This window comes from Lethenteron reissneri, chromosome 27 (genome assembly GCF_015708825.2).
Source record: "Lethenteron reissneri isolate LAM-NWPU_2019-01 chromosome 27, ASM1570882v1, whole genome shotgun sequence".
NCBI lineage: Eukaryota > Metazoa > Chordata > Hyperoartia > Petromyzontiformes > Petromyzontidae > Lethenteron > Lethenteron reissneri.
The window spans coordinates 9,064,441-9,089,797 of NC_083805.1; the positions used below are offsets into that span (position 1 = coordinate 9,064,441).

The following is a 25,357-nucleotide window of genomic DNA, read 5'->3' on the forward strand; positions in this document are numbered from 1 at the left end:
CCTGGAAGATCTGCTCCCCCCCAATGTTGACTCAGTGGGTGGAGCTACCTGAGCAGTGGGTGGGGCAACCTGAGCAGTGGGTGGAGCTACCTGAGCAGTGGGTGGGGCTACCTGAGCAGTTGGTGGAGCTACCTGAGCAGTGGGTGGGGCTACCTGAGCAGTGGGTGGGGCTACCTGAGCAGTGGGTGGGGCGGGGCTAGTGTTCGACTGGGCGTGACTATGCAAAAGTAGGCGGGGCTATATGAGAAAGAGGCTGTCGGCTCGCCATGTGCCCTGGTTGAGCCTTCCAGAAATGCGGTATAGCCTCACCTCTCGAGCGCGTGCAGGAAGTCGGACGTGGACGTCATGAACGCCGCCTCAGCCACGTGCAGAGCTCCGCACGCAACGCCCAGCATGGTGTCAGGGCGCTCGGCCTTCACGCCAAAGACAAAAATCCCCCATAACGCCTGAGCAGACTTTTGGGGCAAGTGCTGTAAGTGAGCACCTATGAAGGCAAGCCTTGCACAAGAGGGGGTAGGTGGCCAGCACCATGCCCACCTGCCTTTGTCTCCCTAGTGGCGATGTTTACACACCGCACCAGGTGCTCATATTTCAGGCTTCGTCGACCAAGGGGAGGCCCAGGACCAGTTCAGATATAATCGTCACTTGTGTTGGCCATGAGCAGCAATCTAACTCGGGTCAACGGGTTCGTTGTGCAGCGCTCTAACCGCTACACTACAGCTCTCCACGCCGCACGCATCACCACACACGTCACGCGTGGCACACGCATCACACGCGAGATCCACGGCATGCGAGGCACACACGGTGAGACGCGCAGGCCGCACACACTGCTGAGTGGATGGCTTGAAATATGGGACATCGCGGGGCATGCTGTGGGGCGAGATCGAGTGTGCAGGAGGTGCAACTTAACTTGGGCCCACAGGTCACAGGGCACAGGGGCCCAGCCACTCAGCTATCAATAGAGTGGCAGGCGGGCCAGGGAGCTCCATGTCATCCCTTGCATCAGAGCCCATGCCAATAACACTGCATCATTGGCTCAAACCCACAGCTGAATAATTCCCACCATATATGATAGCTGTCATTTGTTAGGATTGGAATAACATTTGCATATGTTCCATCGAAACATTTGTAGATAACGATCTGTGTTGTCTTTGCTGTCACAGGAAGGAAATCAATTGGGGAATTGTGAACAAGAATTGACCATTCAAAAAGTACATGCAATGTTACTGATACAGAAATGTATTTAAGGACCTGCGGAACCAAATCATGAGAGCCACGTCACCGTCACAATTTTATCATTACGCTCGTTCACCCACGAAAGCTTCACCGAACCTCATGACTATTTACAGGAGGGTTTTGCCAAGTTTCCGCAGGAGGGAGCGATGATTTCTACGTGCAATTCAAATTGAGTAATTTGCGGGTAATCTTTCAAATTTGGTAAATTTGGACACTGAAGCCAGCAGACGATGCCCTACTCTTGCAAATTGCAATTAGCCAACTCAACATATAATGACCTCACCAGTTTCACCGTGTTGTGTCCTATCATGGCTGCATAACCGGTGGTAGGCATCCCCTTCAACCGAGCCACGCTGACCAGCGTGGTGAAGAAGGATGGTCAAACAAACCCCCGTGACTGACGAGGCGTGGGGTTGAGGCCTTCATTGGGCAGTGCCTTGATGAAGCCCTGTCGTTGGCCACGAATGGAGAGGTGTGCGTGCCACGAGAGAGAGGCCTTACCTGCACTTTCTCCGATATGAGCTTGTCGAGCCATCCCGTGTCGATGGAGTTCTGCTGGAAGCTCTCCGTCTCCAGCACACGGATGAGGTACTCCACCGTTGTGCGGAAGTCTCCACGGATCGAGAGCTCCTTAAGAGCCATCACCATGTTCCTACGCGGGGGGGCGACCGGGCAGAGAGGGAGACGCCAACGTCGTAAAGATGCACAACGGGGTTGGGCTCGGTGCCTCACTCTGCTGAGATGCTACGTTTGAATCCAGGTTTTCAGCCGAAAGTCAAGGTTGTAAAAAGAAAATCCATCAATTAATTGAATGTACACAGTAACAGCTTAAACAGTGGTGGCCAACTTCATCAAGGGCTGATTTATAAAAAAACATTTAAATGAACAGCATTAGTGGAATCAGCAGCCTCATCGAGACAATTGTCACAAGAGAGATCCCCCCCCCCCATTTCCACCACCCTTCCCCTGCCTGTCTTTACCCACCATCATGTTCGTTATCTTTCCCCTCATCCTTCCCTCCACCATATTAACTTTCAGCCCCAATTTCCCCTCCTGCCCCTTCGTTAAGTCCCTCGCGCGCCAGTCTCGGATTTTTTCTCGCGGAGTTTCTGTTCCCCCCCCCCCACCGTCCCCTCACCCACCCCCCGCACTGTGACCGGTGCTTTGCATTGGGCTCTCGTTGAGTTACAATTATAAAAAAAAGATTCTAATCGAGATCTACACACCCCACCAACACTGCAGCCTTCCCCTCTGCACAACCCCTGCCAACCCAAACGCGACTTTGTGTCAACAATAATTAACAAAGCTCGTTCTCCGTGAAGCGATAGAGACGACCTCCACATACCTCCCTCCCTACTTGCTTAGTGACGCCTTTGGTCAGCATAATTCGACAGGCAAACGACTCAGAGAGTGGGCTGGATGACCTCGTGTTCCGCAGGCTTTAACCCTTCCCTCCACGGTTCACGGTTGTACTCTTTTACTTATACAGGAATGCCCTCTGGTCATCCAAGAAAGCCTCACCCAGGTTTTAAGGCTCTGTTTTTTTCAGGAGGAAAATGTTGCAATGTGTTAGAGGCCTTCATCCAGCAGTGGATAAATAATGGTGGATGATGATGATGGTATGTGGAAGGAAACTGGCACACCAGGAGATGATCTATAAATGTAAAAGGGAAATTTGTTACTATGTGTCTGTTCGAAATGTTTAGCATACTTCCCGACATGCAACAAACTTGAAATTTGGCATGTGGGTAGCTTCCAGACTGTACACAATGCAAAACGTATAAAAATAGACTTTCGTATTTTGGGGGGGGGGGCGCAATAATAGATATCATATTTTGCACGGCAAGTGAGCGGTGACGTCACATCTATGATGTCACCCGCATGCGGCAGCGTCACGCAGTGTGCCTGCTGACGTCACGCATACCCATCCACCCACCGCGTAGGCCGTGTGTTAATAAAAGACAAGAATCCAAGTCTCGGGCGATGCCGGGTAGTAAAGCTAGTAACCACATATGAAGGGCTAACACTTATAGCTTTGCATAGAAGGATTTAAACGTATGTTTGTTGAAACGTGAGCGAGTGAATGGGTGGGTGGGTGAAGAGTGGTGGTCACGTATCAGCTCCAGCTCAGCTTGAGCAGGACTGTAGATGCAACACGTGACTAAGGTCATTCTTTCAAATTAGACTATGCTGGTCCCTTTTGAGTTCTGATCTGGTTAAACAAAATAAACTTGACACTTGAATTTACCATAAGCTGGCCAACCTAGTGCATATTGAGGTTTCACAAATCTCTACGTCATACATCTACCCATGGGCATGCATCCCCACTGTAATCAGCTTAAATCTACAATCCCTCCATAAGTTGTTACTGAAACGTTTTCAATAAAATAACATTCGTACAGGCATTTAATATGCACGACTGAGCCTAAACAGTGCATGGATCAGCGCCCACTACCCAATAAATAGTTTCTCACGGCCACCTGCGGGGCTACGTTCTGTCCAGTGCAGCGGCATTGCAGCCAAATCCAAAGCCGTACTACGCGCCATGCTCCAACCAATGTCAACGCTCCCCCACAATCGCCAACTCGCACTGACCCAACGAACCCCGGCACCCGCACGGGCAGCAGGCAGGCTCCCGTCCAGCTACCAATTTGCTAATTGACGCGAACTGATGTGCGCACGAGCGCTAACGATGCACGTCTGCTCGTTCTCCCGATCGGCCCCCCCCCCCCCCCCCTGAGGCGGACGCAATAAAATTCCCGGCGACGCCACCAAGAGCCCCCGTCCGTGGGCACTCGCGCGTGTGGCAACAGACTCACGAGACGGCCTCCTCGCGGTTCTCGCCCCACGAGAAGCAGTGGCCGAACTGCGAGTCGGCGAACTCGTGCAGGCCGCCCGACGCCGCCACGCTGAAGTAGCCCCACACGTTCTTGCTGCTGCGGAAGTTCAGCTCCTGCACCGTCCCGGCACTTGGCTTGAAGCCCTAAAACCAGCAGCAGCAGCGGCAGCGGCATGAACAGAAGACGAACAATAATAACTCCCGCACCCGTGCAACATTTCCACTGGCAGGACAGCGGGAATCACGCTGGGTCAAGTTTGTGCACCGAGCTCGGTGCCGCAGGCCTTGTATCATTAGCAAAGTAATCCATTTAAATGGATGGGTCGGTGCATTCACGTGCCTACGTGTCGCACGCCACCCGCAGCAGAGGATTCGTGCCGAATAGCAACAACAAAACTTCACAGTGTAAGGTTTAGATCATCTTTACGAGAGTTCTCGTGACCCCGGCAACCCCCCCCCACACCCCCCTCGCCAGCAACAGACAATCGGGGGGAGTGGCGGGGGGGAGTGGCGGGGGGGAGGGGGGAGTGGCGGGGGGGAGTGGCGGGGTGGCGGGGGGGAGGGGGGAGTGGCGGGGGGGGGGCAGGGGGGAGTGGTGGGGGGGAGGGGGGAGTGGCGGGGGGGCGGGGGGGAGTGGCAGGGGTGGGGGGGGAGTGGCGGGGGACGGGGCCAACCTCTTCCGGGTTCTCGCAGGTGATGCGGGCGGCGATGACGTGCCCGCGGGGGCTGGGCCCGCTGTTGGGGTTGTTGAAGTCGAGGGGGCAGTCCCCCCACGGGGCCTCTCCATACAACAGGCGGATGTCCTTGATGCGGTGAAGTGGAATGCCCATGGCGATCTGCGAGTGGTGGGACAAACGCAGGCTTTGCAGTACAACCTGCGCCGTGCCGAAACGACCCCTTGGACTTATAGCAGGATAACAGACTAAAAACAATGCAGTCCTAAAGAAATAAGACTACTGAGTCACGTGGTCTGCAGCGACACCAGCGCGTAGACGACTGACCCACGTGGTATGCAACGCTAGGACACCCGCCCCTCAGTCAACGGTCGCAGCCGTTCGGCCGCCTCTGGTCAAAGGTCAGAGGGCAGGCTCACCTGCAGCTGAGCGGCCGGCAAGTTGACGTCGGCCACCATCTCGGTGCACGGGTGCTCCACCTGGAGGCGAGGGTTTAACTCCAGGAAGTGGAAGCTGCCGTCCTGGCCGTAGAGGTACTCCACTGTGCCGGCACTCACGTAGCCCACCATCTTGGCCAGCTTCACTGCGCACTGCTCGCCGACACGGGCACCACACGCAACCCCCACTCAGCGCCGGGGACGACACCAGCGGCCACGACCTAACCACTGCTGCGTGAAGGCCTCCCCCCGAAGCCGTCGCTCAACGGTCTGGATCATCCACCGAGCTCCTGCGCAACGGCTGTGCCACCGCTCCAAATCCGTTCGACATTGACGAGTGTTAATTAAACGCCGCTTTGCCGTGAAGGCATCGAAAATGGGGGATTTGGAGCCTCTACCCAGAGGCAAGTGCCTCTACGCAGACGATGTTCATTAGCCGTAACGTCACAGGGAAATGCACGAGTTATCTAATCCCTGCCCTTTGGCCCTCACTCTTCATCCCACAATGCACCTGAACCATGAAATAATTCAACAAAATCATGAATATGCTTGAATTATGCAACACTCAGCACGATGCGTTTATCTTCGAAAGTATTAAATCAGCACTCTGAAAGCAGTCTGGGTGAAATAAATCTGAGGAATTTTTTAATAGTCGTTTTTGTTCTGGTTTGTGTCTCCAATTTTAGAGCAACCATGCCATCAATTTGACCAGTGTCCCATCGGGGTAAGGCCCTAAGAGAAACGTCACGTCAATCTTAAGTTTCGGTCATATTGGTACTACGTTCACAAGAGTCATCATTGGGTGTCACGTACAGAGAGACACAGGCACCCAGGCGGGCAGAGAGCCGATGCACGAACACTTTCAAGCTCATTGGGAAAGCGCGAGCAAGAGCCGAGCTGACCTGCTCCATGACCTCCAGGATGCACGGCGGAGCCACAGTGACGGGCGCCTCCTCCACGATCTTCTGGTGACGCCGCTGAATCGAGCAGTCGCGGCCGAACAGCGAAATGGCGTTGCCGTAGGCGTCGGCGAGGATCTGCACCTCGAGGTGGCGCGTGTGGTCTGCCAGCGCCATCACGAAGATCGGCGAGCCCGGCACCTCCGCCTGCACCTGAGCGCGGAAAACGGCTTGCTTACAACATGTGCCCATCGCATCAGCGAGCCGTGCGTGTTGTTCGTGGTGCAGCGGTTTGCCGAGACGGAGCGACGAGTTCTGCTCGCGCGCGGGAGCTCGGTGGACCGTCGCAGTGTGGAAACGTGCGAGGATGACGGTGAAGAAAAACAGGAGGGGCCTGGGCAGAACAACGTCGCTGGAAGGGTTGATGGCCGGTGGCCGCGACATACGAGAGATTGGCAGCCAATGGAGAGAACAAACCCGAGAGGACAACTACCGGGGAGACGGAGCAATGAAATCATCTTGTGCACAGGTTAGGTGAATTAGGTGAATAAGGTGAATTGTTACATCGGAAATCCGTGAGAGTTGGCCACAGCTTGGGGAGGCCTTCGTCCAACAGGAAGTAGGTCATGGCTGAAGATGATGATCAACGAATGAGCGCAGGTTGCAGGAGGTCGAAACGCACCTGGCGGTAGAGGAGAGGGAAGTCATCCTGGCTGCCGGCCTTGCGAATGCCCTTTCCTCCGCCGCCCTCGGATGCCTTGATCATGACCGGGTAGCCAATCTTCTCAGCTGACTGTCCCAGAAGAGCAGCATCCAACAGCACAACACGGGGCTCAATCGGCATCCTATGCCAAGACATTTTCTGTCTTTTTCCTCAATTTCATCCAGACTGAGCTATGGGCATCATGCTGTTCAGGACTCCCACAGGGCAGTGCGCGAGCCCGTGTTAGGGGACGGTCCGCGCAAGTTGATATCAGAGAACCGCTTCTGAGATCGCTTGAACAGACCCCTTATCTTCTTAGGTTTTTTCGGTAAAGTCACGTAGGTAAAAAATAAAAAATAAAATTAATGAAAGTTAAATAAAATTAAATGAAAATCACGACGTTTCGGAGGCAACACAAGCTTCCGTCTTCAGGTGGAACCGTCACAGCACGACAGCTGCATCAAGTAAGAGTGCTGTGACGGTTCCACCTCTTACTTGATGCAGCAAGCGTGCTGTGACGGTTCCACCTGAAGACGGAAGCTTGTGTTGCCTCCGAAACGTCGTGATTTTAATTTTATTTTACTTTTTTTACGTGACTTTACCGAAAAAAACCTAAGAATATGAATCCTTGCAGTCACGAAAGCTTCAAATCTAGAATTAAGACCCCTTATCGTCACTAGGGGGCGACACTCTACCACCCACCACCCTGCTACTTGAGTACCGTTCGCGCATGGTATTCAAATAGACATTGTTCAGACCTGAAATGCAAGCGTCAATGCCTCGTCATCCACAATCGTGGCACACCTCATATGTGTTCTGCCAAGAGTGATTGTTGAGTGCCAATCAATCTGATATTTTTTAATCTCAGAAATTCTAATCTAGCCAAATGAAATGCAAACCAAAATGTAACATGGGACTTTTGTGGTACAGGCATTGGTGGCTGGGGCTGAGGCCAACAACTCACTGAACTTGAGAGCCCAAAATAATTCATCACAGTCGGCTGAATTTCACTTTTGAAACCCAGTATTGTCAGCAGTGCCGGCTCAGTGTTTGGTAATGCCAACAATAGCTTCGAGAACTACTGATTTCTTACCAACAGACCATCAAATATTTCTGGTGGCGGTAAAATAGACCCTTGTCTGTTCATCTGTTCATTATTTTATTACCCACAACTCACAACGACAGCGCACGATAATGCCATAAACAACACTATTTATAGAGACGGTGTCCTATTGGTGTCACTGGAAAAAGGAAAGCACAAGTGGAAACTAAAGCTGGGTCACAACAAGCGCGGCGAAGCTAACACTCATTCACAAACCAGTGATCAACATGGCGGAACATTTTAACTCGCAAACAAAGACTTTTCATGGAAATGCAGATTTAGACGCATATTTTGTGAGCATTAGACAATAACGCTGTATTGGTGTGTACATAATTTTACATCTGAGAACCAGTTTTTTTTACATTTAATTATCAAAACCTGTTATCTACCTCTGCTGTATAATCATGTGATACTATTGTGTAGGTTTTTGACATTGTACCTTGTTAGAGGCCCAAAATACATCAGAGAGCTGTATAGAATACAATTAACCACTTTTTAATCAGCTTCGGTGTCAGGCTCGAAAAATACTAACTAAAAATGTTAGTTATCAAAATGTAATTTCATATTCAGAATTGGTACCCTTCAAAACTTACAGATGGCATTTTTTTCAGGCCTAAAAATTGAGGGTCCAATATTTGAATGGGATCATGTATTTTGTCCAAAATGTGATTTAACATTCGGTTTCAGCCAACTTGGAAACCTCCAGATGCCAACTTATATAAGTCTACGTTCAAATACTTTAAAAAGTTAACAATTTTTGCCCATTCATTTTGGCAGACCACATTTCAAACTGTGTCACATTTACACTTTCTGGGAATTCATTTGAATTTACCTTAGTCGGTAAGATGTGCTTGTATGCATATATGTATAGGGACTCTTCTACTTAGATGGTGGTGGTGGTGGCAACTCATCTGCAGAACATTTTGAACCAGTGGCATCTACAGAAGATTATTTAACTTTTAAAGCCTATCCCCTTGTTTAGTGTACACACCATACAACATGTTTGGAATCAACAGGAGTAAAGTTGAACTTACAAACAAATCGACTAACGATCAGACCACTGGATTCTAACTCGTTCGCAAGTAGCGGAGTCCCTGTACTACTTAATCACCATGCATGTTAACTTGTGCAGATGTGAGCAGACAAGAACACATTATTGCTCAGACTCATCACTTCACGGGTGGCAGCTGCGGGACAAAGCACGGCACAGCTAGTGCCACCGTAGTGGTACACAATGCCACCACAACACAAAAGGTAACTCGCGTTCAAGGAAAACGTATGGTGTGTTCCCAAAGTCACTGGGAAGCAAGCCAGCCTGGGTCACGAACTACACAAGTTGGCTTGGTCCGGCTTCCCATAGTGTCCTAACCGGGCCAAAGTGAACACCGACCTGGGCCGCAGGGCTCACATTAACTGGGCCACGTGGCTGCTTTTCCTAAGGGAGCTGCCGTGGCTATTACCCGGGCCAACCTTGCGATGTTTAGTGATGTCACGAGGTCAATACCGAAGCGGAATAAATGACATCTTTTTCTAAGGCTAATTTCAATGCCAAGTATCACGAGTTAATGTTCTCAGTCCCATGTATTCTAAATGTGATTATGTCACAAGTAATGAGATGAGGCCACGTGAGATGACATCATCTTATTTATAAATAATTCATGAAATGTAAACACAGTTCAGGACTAGTACACCCTGGGGCCAGACCTTCCTCACCTGGTTTCCCTACCTATCACAGTGGTCTAAGAGCCCCATATAATTAATGACATGGATTTTTGTGCTGGGTTTTAGCAAACCCTTTGCCCAGTCGTCTATACAGCAAGTCTCTAGTAAAAACACAACATTATCATTACCCATTACTTAAATAGCACATAATTAGGAGAGCAACATTGACTCCTTGCCTCAAGCAGATAGACAGCTTTACAGCAACCCTGAATCATAAATAATTATTAGAACATTTCTAGCATGGAAAATCATGTATGCTACCATCCAGCCACCAGACTTTTTTTATTTTAGGGGTCTGTTAGGATTGTCAGGTGCTAGGATGGCGATGGGGAGGTTCTGATGTGGCTACGGCATCCATGCTCGTAGAGGGGTGTTAGTGTGGCTTATTATGCAACTGGCAATTCATAATCTTGTGTTGTGCAACGCGAGACATTTTAAATCCCAATTATTTGGAAAACCACACGTGTTAGAGATTAGAATGTTCTCACATCACAACTAGGGCTCAGGGACATCTGTTTGCTATCAACCTCATAATTGTAGATAATGTGGGGGATGAAAAAATAGGTAAGCAGATATCAAATATAATCCAGCAACAAGTAAGCATGGTAAATCCCTGCAAGAAAAACTAAAAACATGACAGCTAAGGAAGTATTTGTCACGTGATAAAGTGTCCGAGCATGTTGTTGAGTGAAGTATATCATCCAGTAAAAACAAAAACATGTTGACAATGAATTTGATATGACTGGTAAACAGATAGAGTTTTGCCCACTTTTTCACTTCAGTGCCACACTCCAAGGGAGCCAAATTACTCTGTTCACAGATGAGGACTGTTTTGTTAAGTGATTAGTCCAATATTTTGAAAAATGTAGAACCATGCACTCACCCTACTCTAGAAAAAGAACCAGACAACCTCCTGGCCGTAATGTACAAAGAGCCAAATTCTAAATATTTGGTTAACTGTGGTGTCTAATCACTAGCATAGACGCGACTATATTTGTGCCCAACTTAAGCTCTCTAGCCATTTTCGAATACCACTAATATTTACATTAGTCATCTCTGTGTATTAGATGGTGGCAAAATTGTTAAAGTGAGTACTATGAGCAAACACTTACATAAATTCGGACAAACTGAGGAGCACAACCCGCAAGCACCCTCTCACGGGGCCATATCAAACCCCCGACTTCACTTCCAATGGCCTGCAGCCGCATGACACCTACCACTTTGCAATGGATATTTACCTGTCACTTCAAGCATCTTGGCCGTACTAATCGGGTACGATGTCCCCGTCAACTGCACCCTGGACGCCTTTACAAACTAGCTGTTTGATTTTCAGGGATTATCCAGGTGAAATATTTGAATTTTAAAAATCGACCTGGCAACCACTTCGGTTTTGAAGATTTGTCGTGCTCAGTGACTGCTGTCACCGCAGGAGTAGCAGGCAGGGAGAGAAGCGACTCAGGTGTGCGTTGATGTGCGTCCGGCCAAAGGTATTCGAGTCCGATTAAATTAAACCCCGAGCAAGGACATGGTTCCCCAACCCCTGGTAGAAGCTTATCAAAGAGAATTAATCAACAAGGATCCATCGATGTGCACGAACCCAAGATGACCTCTTCTTCATTGCCCATTCTCTTCCCCTGAGCATCCAAATCTTCACTCACCTACCCTTTCCTAACCCCTACTTACCACCCTCTATCAAGGTCAGCCATTCCTCATCCCTTGCATGCCCCTTCCATCTAAATCATTTATTTGTTCTAATGTTACGTCCTGTCTGTCCAGAACACCAAAGGAACATTAAATTATCCCAAACACAGCTGTCAGCAGTGGCAGAGCATGCTTGCCAACAAGGACATTCAATTTATTTTGATAACGTTGAAGTGTTATGCAGAACTAATTATTACTGGCCAATTGAAATTGAGAAGAATTCAAATCATTTCAATCGCTGTGATAGCTATAGACTCAGCGTAGCCTGGAAGTGTATTATTAAATAATACACAACACATATTGCAATTCCTTACAGGTGAGTCACATACTAAGTGGCTGATTGCTGATCTATTACATAATTGCATACACCCCCACCTCCGCCTCTGATCTCGAATCCTGATGGGGTTCAACAATGATGACGTCATCATGCACTATTTAAGACCTGAAGCAGGTGGATGGCTTCACTATTCTGGCAAATCGCCGAAGATGCTGGATGTAATTACTCGCAAAACGTCGTACTACTCAAATTGTAAATGTTGTGGATCCACTCATCAACACACCGATGGGCTAAATTAATTAACTATGTCTTTTGTCAACGTGACACATTATTTACTGACTGGCCGTGTTGGGTGGTGGAGGGTTGCGACACATTCATAAATAACGCGATCAAACCCAAAAACCTTATTATGAATAATACTGGTCGCGAAAGCCTACGTGTTAAACTAGTTTAGTTTGAACCCATGTGAGACTAGGCTCTAAGGAAAGCTGACTCGGGTGTGGACCAATCAACTTCAAGGACAGTGCACATTATCAGAGTTATGTTTTTTGTTTGCATTATGACTGCAGGTATTGTGGTCTATGTAAACATGACTCCTTGTAAAAAAAAAGGTGTCAGTTTTGTTGCCAGATAGAAGGGTAAAAAAACAATTATCATAGTTTGAACTAGTTTAGTTTATCTTCTTGGTTCTTTCGGTAAAGTAACGTAGAAGGGAAGTAATAAAATAATAAATAATAAAACATAATAAAATCATTCTCACTACGTTTCGGCCACGACGCAAGCAGACCTGGTCTTCACCTGAGGACGGCTGCTTGCGTTGTGGCCGAAACGTCGTGAGAATTATTTTATTATGTTTTATTATTTATTATTTTATTACTTCCCTTCTACGTGACTTTACCGAAAGAACCAAGAAGATGAATCCCTGCAGTCACGAAAGCTTTAAATCGAAATTTAGTTTAGTTTAACTCACCTGCAGGGCTTCCTCGAGGTCCCGCACGCAGCCCTTGTCAAACACGTCCCGCGGGACGCTGAGCACCCGGGGCCCCTGCCCCTCCTCCACCACGGGCGAGTCCACGGTGAGTCCTGCGTGACCACCCCAGTGGAGCAGGGTCAAGCAAATCAACGGTCGGAACGCGGGCGAGAGTCGAGATAAACACGATGTTCTTTATTCTTAGGGTTTTTTCGGTAAAGTCACATAGGTAAAAATTTTAAATTAATAAAAGTTAAATAAAAATAAAATAAAATATTTTTATTTTTCGGTAAAGTCACGTATGTAAAAATTGTAATTTAATAAAAGTAAAATAAAAATAAAATTAAATATATGTTTTTACATTTTATTAATTTAAATTTTTTACCAACGTGACTATACCGAAAAAAACCCTAGGAATAAAGAACGTAGGTAAAACATTTAAATTAATAAAAGTAAAATAAAAATAAAATATTTTTATTTTACTTTTATTAATTTTAATTTTTTACCTACGTGACTTCACCGAAAAAACCTAAGAATATGAATACTTGCAGTCACGAAAGCTTCAAATCTAGAACGATGTTCTTTCTACAAGCGTTTAGCACACCACCACCCCGGCCCCCCTGAATACTTGTGGGTGTTTATTTGATTGACTTTACTTCACAAGATTCAAGTTTTATTTATTAGGTGTAGCCCTGTGAGCAATGCGGCTCTTGAGTCGGGTGCAACCGCAACAAACAACATATGAACAGAGAACATCTTAAAGCGACGACGCGCAACAGAAACATCCTGGATAAACCAGCAAATCTTCCAGAAAAAATGTAACACCGTATTACAACGCTGTGTGCAAAAATCGCCAATGAGACAACCGCTCTCCTTCGCAAGAGTCACCGGAACCAACAAGTAACGGCGATATTGTGCAAAACGAATAATGTGCAGCTCTGTGTCAATCCATGGCCAGATATTTCCTGAATAAGGCCAGACAGCTGAAACATCAAGATCAAATTTTCTTCCCTATGACAGTATAATAAACCTTGTTATGTTTAATTAACTGGCTAGATTTAGACTTAAAACTTTCGTGACTGCAGAAATTCATATTCTTGGTTCTTTCGGTAAAGTCACGTGAATAGAAAACACAAAATAAAAATATGAAAAGAAAATATCATAAGATAAAATTTTAATTCAAATAATCAAATGAAATAAAAATAATATATTCAAAATAATAAAAGCCTGATGAAGACCGCTTGTGTTGCGATGGAAACGTCGTGGGTTTTTTGCGTTTATTATTTTCAATGTATTATTATTTTTATTTGATTTCATTGTTTGAATTTTAACTGGCTATGTCATCCTATGTATAAGCCAAACAGTAGCCTACACCACCTGTTATATACAAGGCCATCCATGCACCATCCAGACTGTCAACTCTGACGAGACCGGGCACATTCCGGCTGATTTGGTCTCGTGCTCCGATTATGGAAAAAAGGCCTCAAATTAACTGCAGTTTTCTATGTACATATTACTGCACACAGTGCAGACAATGAAAGTATGGTGGGGTGTTTCCTCTGGTCACTAACCACTGCCAGTCCAAGGCAGGGTCGGAATTCCAGCAGTCTGGGCCACGATTGACGACGCCACCTTGTCTCCCAGAGCCCACATTGCTGAGCTGGGAGGCCCTGCACACACACAGATACACAAATGAGCACACACACACACATACAGCTATATGCAGACATAGGGTTTACACACACAAAGATCCCCCGTAAAGCCTTAACAGACTGTAGGGGCATGTGCTGTTAGCGAGCACCTATGAAGGCCACAACGGTACACGAGGGGGTGGGTGGCCAGCACCACGCCCGACCGCCTGTCTCTCCCTAGTGGCGATGTTTACACACCGCACCAGGTACTCATTTGAGGCCGAGTCGACCTAGGGGAGGCCCAGGACCGGTTCAGATAATCGTCACTGGTGTTGGCCGTGAGCGGGAATCGAACTCGGGTCGCCAGGTTCGTAGCGCAGCACGCTAACCGCTACGCTACCGCTCCCCCCTCCCATCACACAAGCATATATCCACGATGACAAAGTCAAAACCCATATACCCTTGAACAGACCTGTTGGGGGAATTGCTGTTTACGAGCACCAATTAAGGCTGGCATGGCACACGAGGTCACACACGCACATTTACATAGACAGGTATGCACAGGACATTTTGACATTCCCTCTAAGTGTGTAATGTTTCACGCCGACCACAGTCTGATGCAATTTCACAATTCGGTGTCAAAATGTAATTCTAGAATCGACTACTTTTGTCTTCTCGGATACGGTCTATTATACGCAGTCATGTTTGTTCCATCTCATTGCTTCAATCAGCCTATATGCAACATTTGCATAGAATACCAATGAAATGGAAAAACGATCAAGGCTTACACCCACAGTTCGATATTAATGCTTTTTCTCACAAACCCCGAAATTTTAATCAATTAACCGAGCCGTCTTTACATACCAGCCATGACATGCAAACGCCAAATTCCATGCGAAGCTATTATATATTTAGTGACACACACACTCTAGAGAGAATAAACACACACACACACAGCCCCCTTAAAACCAGGATACATTGTTGGGATGAGCGCACACTAAGCAAGCACCCATTACACAGCCTGCACACAATAGATAATGACTGGCTCACTGAGCCAGGCATACACACAAAGGTGACCTTTGTCCCCCCCCACCCCCCACCTAATGCTGTTGACATGCCATTTTATGCTTAGGTTACTCTTGAAATTGAAAATATGTTGGTCTTGAGGTCTCACCTGGTAAACCAATAATTTACCTAAAACGGGGGGTGGGGGGGGAGTGGCACGACCGGCCAGCTTCACTTCACGTACACCTATTTCCACTGTCACTCAAGAGCGCTGTTTCTAACGGGCATAATTAATTATCACCACGACCATTAATTACGAGCTCAAGTAGGGGACTCAATAACAAGCCAGGGATAAATCAGATCCCTTGTTAAATGACTACAAACTTTACGCATATTCTAAAATGAAAGTACAACTCTTTTTTATTCCCTTTGTCAACACGTTTTTATTGTTTCTCTATTTCATATGGCAGCACTTCTTACAGGATTGTTTGTAACAATCAACCCCAGAAATCTAATGAATTGTCATGGTTCATGATTAAATATCAATTCAAGAATCTATATTTTAACATTGTGATGGGTATAGCAGCCTCTCGTCATAGCAGAGATCACGTGAATGCAATGCAGACAACTTGAAAAGAATCAGTCCTTTCCAGCATGATTTGATTAATTATCATGAGCATAAGAATAAATATTATATTGATGTTTCGATTCGTTACATCCTTAGCTTCTTGTTTGAAGCACAAAAAATAAATATTTTTAAAAACTTGCCACAACTAAGGTTTCAATGCAGGTATGTTGAAGGAGGGTCTCCCACTTACCCAAAAATGCAATGCCATGTTTGTTCAAGAGCTCTGGAAGTTTACAGTTCTCCGAGGCGTGGCCCCATCCAGCCCACACCGCCTGGGAAAAAAAACGTCATCGCTTAAGTAAACAACAACAACTACAGTTTCACCGTATTCTCTGTATTGTAAGACGCTACGGGAAAGTAAGACACACTCCAAAACTAGAGTTGTCTGAATCTGGTTAGAAACAAACACCTACCAGACTATAAGACGCACCTCTAGCCTCTCTGCTTTAATTACCAGCAGAGAGAGGAGTGCATCATATAATCCGTGCTGTGTGCCTTGAGGAACAATTCTACTGGAACGTGTCCGGGGTGGCTCAGAGGTCAGAATACATTGAGCCGGCTTATAACCATGCTTTTAACCGCCCGTGATTAGACTGAGTTCTCAGAAGTAAGAGTCGATAGTCTCAGCCCGGCCACCGCAAACAAATCAACTACATATAACCCCCCCCACCGTGCTACGTTCAGTTTTTCACTTGACTTGGCTAAACGTCAATTCTTGAGAATTAAAACATATCGGTTCACTTGACATGTGACCCAACACTCATTTCACAGCAAACAAATCATGTGCCCCGCGGTGTGGATGAAGAGGCCTGTTTAAGAGATTTCATAAGGAGTTCTAAGATATCGATTTAAAGCTTTCGTGACTGCAGGGATTCATCTTCTTGGTTCTTTCGGTAAAGTCACGTGACTTTACCGAAAGAACCAAGAAGAGTTCTAAGATGCCGTCCCAGTGCCGTTTCTCTACAGCACAGCGATGCAATGCTCTCGCCGAAAGTGTTTCAAACGGGAATTTCCTCCTCATCTCGTGACATGATGCGAATAGCAGGATATATATATAAAGCCTCGTAACAGAGGAAACAAATAAATACTGTACTTTCACATGTTTACATATGGAAATGTTTTTTTTACATAAATACACAAAAAACATTGCTTGTGCGTTTGTTTCTGCCAAATGAACTTCCATAACCTTGCCTACATTTCACGACTATATTTAGCTGGGCGGTGGTGGCGCACGCCTGTAATGCAGCACTGTGGAGGCGAGGATTGGTGGGATCACACAAGAGAATGTTGCAAAACTCCCAGTGGGCGTCCAGGTACGATTCCTTGCAAAAGGTTTCTGTTTGGTATTTTAACATCTTAACACCTGTTTTAGTGCCAGAAAGGGAAAAAACAATTCTTATTTCAACACACTAATCAACCAAGCAGGACAGATTGCCTAAACATTCAGCGGGGGGGGGGGGGGGGGGCATATTTAACCATGGTGGCATATAAGTAACCCTTTGGTTGCTCGTCAAGTTGTACGTAAAACAAAATAAGCTCCGAATGTGGTCAGGCCAGTGATGGACGTGACCTGCAAGTGGCTGGGTAGAGACACGTGGCCAGGTTGCTCATGGGCTAATACTGTGGCAAATTTGGTCAGCAGAGGGGAGTCCAGTAAAAAAACAAATATTGTACTGTACTCCTATACTGCTACATCTATGTTCCTTGCCTACACCACATCGCACGACCCAGCGTAGTGAGGTATGGGCAAATAACCCCGACTCAAAAGGTTTGGGAAGTCATCTTCTTGGTTCTTTCGGTAAAGTCACGTAGAAGGGAAATAATACAATAATAAAAATAAAACATAATAAAATACAATTCTCACGACGTTTCAGCCACAACGCTGTCTTTCCGACAGACCTGTTCTTCACCTGAGGACGGCTGCTTGCGTTGTGGCCGAAACGTCGTGAGAATTGTATTTTATTATGTTTTATTTGTATTATTTTATTATTTCCCTTCTACGTGACTTTACCGAAAGAACCAAGAAGATGAATCCCTGCAGTCACGAAAGCTTTAAATCGAAAGGTTTGGGAAAGTTGGTGCAAGGGATTAAACGGCACCTCTGTCCGCCTACCCTACCCCTCTGGCCTAGGCGGTTACAGCCAGTAGGCCCCGGGTGCATCTGCACGGCTTGTACACACTACTCGACAGCGACGCCCCTGGCACGGACGATCGTCACAAGACGGCGGCACCTGCACAGGGATGCGGCGCGCGATGTCCAGGATAAGCTCCACGTTGGCGTAGTTGTTGTTGTTTGAACCGCCCGGCACAGGCACGTACTGGTCGGCCATCTTAATGTATTCTGCGAAGTGGCAAAAAAACCTAAATGGCCGCCGCAGCTCATGAGGTGATGCAGACTCCCAAGCAATCGTATAAACACACAAACACTGATATGCGCTGACAAATCCGCACGTTGTGCCCAACGTGAAAATGTTGAGGATTTTAACAAGAGACAAGGTTGCTCCAGGATGACAACACTGAGCCGGCGCTATGCAGATCCTAGGGGTGGAATCCAAGTTACAGCCACCTGTCTCTCATGTCGTGAGGTGATGGTTTCAGCTCAGTCACCAAAGACTGCACACCTAATTCGGCTCAATTACTGCTCTGTGAATTTGAATATATCGTTTGTGTATGGGAAAGTTGCACCCACTAGCGTGGCAAAAAAAAGTAAATTAGAAGACATTTCATGCGAATTTCACTTCCATGGCGTTCTTAGACACACGGTGTGATGCATTGCTCTGAAAGATATCCTAGATGGATTATTAATATTTTAACATAATGCTGATGTGCCTGGAAAAAACAGTGAATTGAAACCGGGTCTGATAAAAACAGTAATCAAACAGCAATACAATTCTATTTTATTTTACACTCTACCGGCATTGTATATTGAACATCGTGTTAGAAGCAGAACTGAAGTGCTGTGGAATACACTGCCCTATTCAAGTGACAGTGATGCCTAAAAATACATCGGAGGTTACTCCAGCTCAAAGTCCTGAGGTCTGTTGCGAGTGCCAAGGCCAAGATATCTGATACCAGGTCAAACAACGGTGGGCTTGCCATCGAGTCTTATTCTTTTACAGGTACTGTAAACTTTAGACTTCCCGACGCTAATCTTGCAACAATAAACGTCCATAAAAAGCGTACAAAAAATACATTCATAGTATTCAGTAAACTAGTGGTTTCATTCCTGGCCATGGCTAACATCAGTGGTGGATAACATCTGAACTGATCTCGGTCCCCCCCTATGCAGCAACCTAGACTAACCACCATGAAGTATGGTCAAGTAATCGACACAACCCACATGGCATTAGGAAGCCCACAAAATAATTTTACACGTACGTAGATTTACAGTTAACCTTCGTTCAATTAAACAACAACACCATATTCGAAAAAAAAGTGATTTGGAAACCCATTACAAACGGCTCAAAACACACACAAACGGCCAACATCTGTGGTCGGTTTATCTGCCCCATCAAATTCCACCCACCTGCGTTGGCCTTGAGGTCCTCGGGCGTAACCATGACGACGAAGCGGATGGCGCGCTCATTGCGGAACATCTCGTAGGCCCAGCGGCGAATCGAGCGCATGCATTTCACCGCTGCGATGCCGTTGTTGGCGATGAGAACCTGCACAGAGATGTATTCGGCGAGACGTGGACAGACAGACAGTGAGCGAAGAAGAGTCAAGGAGTGAGCGCTTGGCGGAGCTCACCTAAGCATGGGGAATCTGCAACAGTGGTGGACATTCCAGGTGCCTATGGCACAAATTAGTTTTTTTACAATACGGGAGCTACTGACTCCCCAATAAGCGGTGCTCTTCTTGGTTATAAAAAAGAGAACATTGGCCAAGTACGCCTTGGCAAGGAATCGATTTCACGACCTCGTAAACCGGCAGCCTCGCGCTCTGTTGGGCTGTACAGCAGTCGGCTCAGTTTGTGGGAATGTGACGATCTTGACGATGACAGAATAGAATGACGCAGTTGACAGGGGATGAACAGAGTCTACCAGAAATTCTGCGTAGGCTCCGCCGAGTCACGTGCCTTCTCGACGACGCGGTTTCCCCCGAACCGAGTGACGAACTCGGCGGGTGAGGCCACCGTGAAGTCGCGTTGCTGATCCATGGCTCTGCGTCCGATCCTCACCAGATTGGAACCCGACATGCTTGGCCTGAAACAATGCGAGGAAATCTGTCAAGCCTTTAGTTACGATCTCATTTCTGCATGCAAGCATCTTCGGCCATGATCAATCCACTGCTGGATGAAAGGCTTCAAACGCCAATGCCCTCCGACACGGGAATGCGATGCCAGAGTCCGACTCGCTGCTGTGGACGAGCAGATCTTATCTCTCCATCTGCATGGTAGTCATCCTCTCGGACGTATTTTCTTCCAAAGGAGATGTAGTGAACATTAACTTATACCACTATTAACGTAATATAACTATCTTCTTGGTTCTTTCGGTAAAGTCACGTAGAAGGGAAATAATAAAATAATAAAAATAAAACATAATGAAATAATTCTCACGACGTTTCGGCCACAACGCAAGCAGCCGTCCTCAGGTGAAGAACAGGTCTGTCGGAAAGACAGATCTGTTCTGTTTGTCGGAAAGACAGACCTGTTCTCCACCTGAGGACGGCTGCTTGCGTTGTGGCCGAAACGTCGTGAGAATTATTTTATTATGTTTTATTATTTCCCTTCTACGTGACTTTACCGAAAGAACCAAGAAGATGAATCCCTGCAGTCACGAAAGCTTTAAATCGAAACGTAATATAACTAGTGGTGTTATTCTTAATACGAACTACCTGAGGTTGCACTGTACATAAAACAACTATTACTCAGTGGCCATTTGGTGCAGAGGTCAGAGCTGGCATCGCAGAGATCCTGGGGTCAAAACCAGCCAGCCAGCCATCCGCAATTAAAACCAAGTTTTCAAGTGTAATATACTGGATTGTCTCAGCGAGGACAAAAAACACACACATCGCGTTAAAATTGGTTCCGAATTCCAGCTACGAGAGTTAAAAATAGCGGTTTGGCTGCCATGCAACAAACATAACTCTGTGTAGGGAAAGTGCTGTCCCCGACAGTGTGAACCAATTAATCAACCTAAGATATCTAGCGCATGCCTTATTCAGCAAAAGGCTGAGACGGAAGAGCGGATGGCACGACTGAGTGGACTTCACTTGGCAGAGAATGTTCCAGACCACCTGGGGCTGCAAATGAAGATCTCCGTTATGCTGTTCTACGCCAAGTGGATGTTGCACCCCGTAGTTCCGTAATGGATAAGTTTACGCTTCGTGATGGTACATATGGGTGGGATGGCATTGCTCAGGTAGATTGGTTGACCAGTTGGCTGCTATAAAAGTGAGTGCTGCAACCTTGAACTGGACTCGCTTATGCACTGATAAGCAGCGCAGCTACTTTCAAAGGTTCAAGGATTTGAACCTTTCGTGACTGCAAGGATTCATACTCTTAGGTTTTTCAGTAAAGTCACGTAGGTAAGAAATAAATAATAATAAATAATATAAATAATAATAGGAATAAAATAATAAATCACGACGTTTCGGAGGCAACACAAGTCTCCGTCATCAGGTGGGACCGTCACAGCTAGATTTACTGTCTCAAGTGACGGTCCCACCTGATGACGGAGACTTGTGTTGCCTCCGAAACGTCGTGATTTATTATTTGATTTCTATTATTATTTCTATTATGTTTTATTTTTTACCTACATGACTTTACCGAAAAACCTAAGAGTATACTTTCAAAGGGTTTCAAGAGGTCGCGAGAGGTGGGGCCAGGCAATTGAACGGCGAGGAGGGTTTTTCGGAGATGCTGGAGACGTTTGCTTAGGCAATCGTTGACTCTGTACAGGAGAGAGTTGCAACCGCCAAGGCGCGTGATGACAGTGTGGATGCGATGGTATTTGCGAAATCCTGATCAACGCAATTTCTGATTTGACGAAGAGCACGGATGCGCCGTTGAAGGCCTTGTGGTTGAATTTATTTCAATGCATCGACGAGTGGTAATAGCTTTATTGTTTTGGAAAATGTGTGCTAAACTTTACACGTAAATAGCGATCGAAAAATGATGATTACGTTATGAATGGTAAAAATAGAGGCCTTTGTTAGGGTAGTGGCAGGCACTTGAAAATAACTCAGAGGTAATCTCTGCAATATTCACTTCATGGGCTGTTTCTCCAACGGGAAGGGTTGTTGTACCGCTCTGCGACAGATCAAAATGGATTTCAAAAGCGATATCAGAGAAAGTAGAAACAAAAAACATTTGCGCGAGCATATGCAGACCGGTCACCTTGTGCATTATAAAGAAGGTGGGACCACTCGACCGTGAAAAGAGTTCAATTTTTAGCACACGTGTGTGACAAGACACAATAACTAAAGCGCAGGGCCACGCAGGGCACTCTCATCCGCTGGTGTCCTGTTCAATTGGCACGAACAGCAAGCACCAGTCTGAACATTTTAATCAGATATATTCGTGGCTATGTTTCCATTGCACGTGTTCCCCAATGCATTCATCCTGACAAACAAAACAATTGAAACGGACGTACTTCGGGGTAACAGTTTCAGTTTTGCTAAATACTGTATTCATACTCTTAGGTTTTTTTTCGGTAAAGTCACGTAGGTAAAAAATAAATAATAAACATAAATAATAAAAATAATAATAAAATAATAATTGAAATAAAATAATGAATCACGACGTTTCGGGCGCAACACAAGCGTCCGTCATCAAAATACTGTATTGTATTACGGTTGGTAATAATAGACATGCCATTAAATTTCGATTTAAAGCTTTCGTGACTGCAGGGATTCATCTTCTTGGTTCTTTACTGGTAAAGTCACGTAGAAGGGAAATAATAAGATGTTTAATTTTTATATTTTATTATTTCCCTTCTACGTGACTTTACCGAAAGAACCAAGAAAAAGAGACAATCCATTGTCAACATACTGCTGAATTAATAACCACAATGTGACAATCAAGGGGGTGGGCATATTTATTGTACCGTACTTCACCACACTGGTCAGTGTGGGTTCTTAGAGGGGAGTGGGGGCCCAGACTTCAACTCGCCACTGACATCAGTTGTGGTTGAGAATCGAACTCAAGTTGCCGCCCGCTTCAAATCGAAGCGAGCTAACCACTACTCCCACCCCAACATACACCAAAAGTGAGTTGTGCATTTCCGACCGTCATTACAACTCTGCAACCTTGCAACAACAACAAAAAGACTGTCCGCAGATCCCGAATTGCCCCGGCAATGTTAGCGAAACTACAGTCGTCCACATACGCAGCACACGATCTGCAACGTTTTGTAACTCAACTCTCGAGAGCAAGATACATTGTGTAAATAGCAATATGGGGAGGCGGAAAGTTTTCGCATAACCTGTCAATGTATTGCATTAATAAAAAAAAATCACATTTGCCAAACGTCTGCCTTTGCGTTAAAACGAATTAGCAGTGGATGTTTTAAACATGTTGTTTTCCTCTCTCTCTCTTTCTCTAATCCGGTCACTGCAGCCTTCAGCGACCGCTGCTCTTTCCACAACAACGAGAAGGGCACGCGCGGGCACGTGTCCATCACGTGGCAGTCCACAACCTCCGGGCAAAACTCACCACCACCGGCCACCACCACCATCGCCACCACCACCACCACCAACCACAGCAGACATCATCAACGCCTTGCTGTCAGCAGCAGCAAGCAAGCAGAGTGCGCGATTCGCCAAAAAGCCTAAGAAACTCGAGCCAGCGACTTCCTCAAGTGCCGCCCAGACAAGGAGCCCAGCCAACCCGGCTCCGCGTGGTCAATGCCCTCCCCTCCCACACCAACACCTACAACAACTCCACCCGTTCCCCCTTTTTTTTGCTGCCTGCTGCTGTTTTTTGCTTGCTTAGGGGCCGTCCATAAATGGCGTCACGCGATTTTGGACGATTTTTGACCACCCCCCACCCTCGTCACACGGCGTCACAAAGAGTCAGACCCCCCCCCCCCTCAAATATGACGTCACAAAGCTCTGCCCCCCCCACTCCAAAAACCATATTTCCATTTTGAAAATAAAACATGCTTCAAATCGCTTTAAACTATTGTCATTGTAGTGCGTGTTTAATGTGGCGCTGCACTCTGCTGTTGTAGGAGTGTTGTTATAACAATTAGCGTTGTTATAACAATCCATATCTATTTAAAGTTGCGCATTTTGATGTGACGTCACATTTCTCAAACACCCCCCCCCCTCATCACACATGTCTGACCCCCCCCCCCCTACTAGGTGCGTGACGTCATTTATGGACGGGCCCCTAACAACAAATAAAATTCAGCTATTCATAAATGAATTTAACTTTTCACTTCATCTCTGGAGGTGCGTCAGTACGTGCGGCTGTGATTGTATTCTAGGTATGTCCCAAGATATAACGACAGCGCTGTGGAGTTAGTGTTTTTAAATGTATTACAAGGGGACGGTGACACACGTGATTAGGTGATTTTCCGTGCATCGCTCGTGGTGTCACGGCGGCATTCTCGACAATGTAATCTGGACAAGTTCGGTCACGGTATGATAGATGTATTTCACAGTACAAAAGTTGTATGTTGAACTTCTTTCGCACCGTACGTAGCCAACCGTGCTAATCGAAGAAAATCAGCAACCGATGTGAACTCCCGTTAACAGCTCACTGTGAATATATATACTGAATTATAGCACATATACAGCGAGGTATATATATACCGTATATACAATAATATCGTTTCAAATTGACCCACGTTACCGAGCACACGACTTGCATCACACGTCATGAAAATAAGTTTTAGCTTGTTGGACCAACCTGCAGACATCTCCATCCGTGGTGCCTTCATTGCAGCCATGTGGACGAGCTTACACGGGTCACAAGGTTACTGTTTTCACAAGTTGACAGGAACCCGAAGATGATCGGCCAGTCACGTCACAACCACTGCGGTTAAATGTCTTAACGGCCACAGCAGTAGCGGCAGACAACCCTACACTTTTACAACAACGACAACTCGTTCAATTTCCTAAGCCGGGGAGAAAAACTCTCTCTCTCGAACATAAACACCAAAATCGCAAGCCGTCAAGACGGACGTGGCACAGCTACGATAAGACTTGGGGAGTCCCCAGTGTAAAGCCAATTGTACAATCGGCAGCAGCAGCAGCAGCGACGACTTAAATGGCAAATGCAGCAGCGGTGAAGGAGGCAGCGTCGTGCCCGGCCGCTGTTGCTGTCAGGCACAACCCTCACGGGGGAAATTCACCAATGGAAAAGGGCCCTCTGGGTCAGCCCTCGGGTTGAGTGAGAAGAGTTTCAGGGGGTCTCACGTTTCGCATGAGAGCCTGGCTCCACAATACCTCTACTTGGCTTTCCAATCCCACTCCTGGGCGAACAACAAACAAAACAACATTGAGTGACCGGCCCTTTTTGCTTGCAAATACTTAACAAATGCAGTTACTGAACTTAACAACTTTAACACTGGCGACCGTTAATA

General features: G+C 46.5%; 1 protein-coding gene across 8 annotated transcripts in view; it reads right to left on the reverse strand.

Annotated features, from left to right (window-relative positions):
• Positions 1–25,357, reverse strand: part of LOC133348511 (acetyl-CoA carboxylase-like) — a 103,944-nt gene that overhangs the window by 56,258 nt on the left and 22,329 nt on the right. For 4 of the 8 annotated variants that reach the window (XM_061561355.1, XM_061561353.1, XM_061561354.1 and 1 more), the window contains 13 exons: positions 19,903–20,029; positions 19,351–19,489; positions 18,056–18,165; positions 16,015–16,096; positions 14,132–14,230; positions 12,561–12,673; positions 6,768–6,878; positions 6,089–6,298; positions 5,169–5,339; positions 4,750–4,911; positions 4,056–4,219; positions 1,738–1,888; positions 310–413 (listed from right to left, as the gene is read on the reverse strand). In XM_061561355.1, coding sequence (XP_061417339.1) covers positions 310–413; positions 1,738–1,888; positions 4,056–4,219; positions 4,750–4,911; positions 5,169–5,339; positions 6,089–6,298; positions 6,768–6,878; positions 12,561–12,673; positions 14,132–14,230; positions 16,015–16,096; positions 18,056–18,165; positions 19,351–19,489; positions 19,903–20,029 — 1,743 coding nt within the window. Of the gene's footprint in view, positions 1–309; positions 414–1,737; positions 1,889–4,055; positions 4,220–4,749; positions 4,912–5,168; positions 5,340–6,088; positions 6,299–6,767; positions 6,879–12,560; positions 12,674–14,131; positions 14,231–16,014; positions 16,097–18,055; positions 18,166–19,202; positions 19,288–19,350; positions 19,490–19,742; positions 19,863–19,902; positions 20,030–23,481; positions 23,556–24,681; positions 24,925–25,357 lie in introns of those variants that run through there. The other 4 variants (XM_061561357.1, XM_061561356.1, XM_061561358.1 and 1 more) reach the window with 4 other exon arrangements.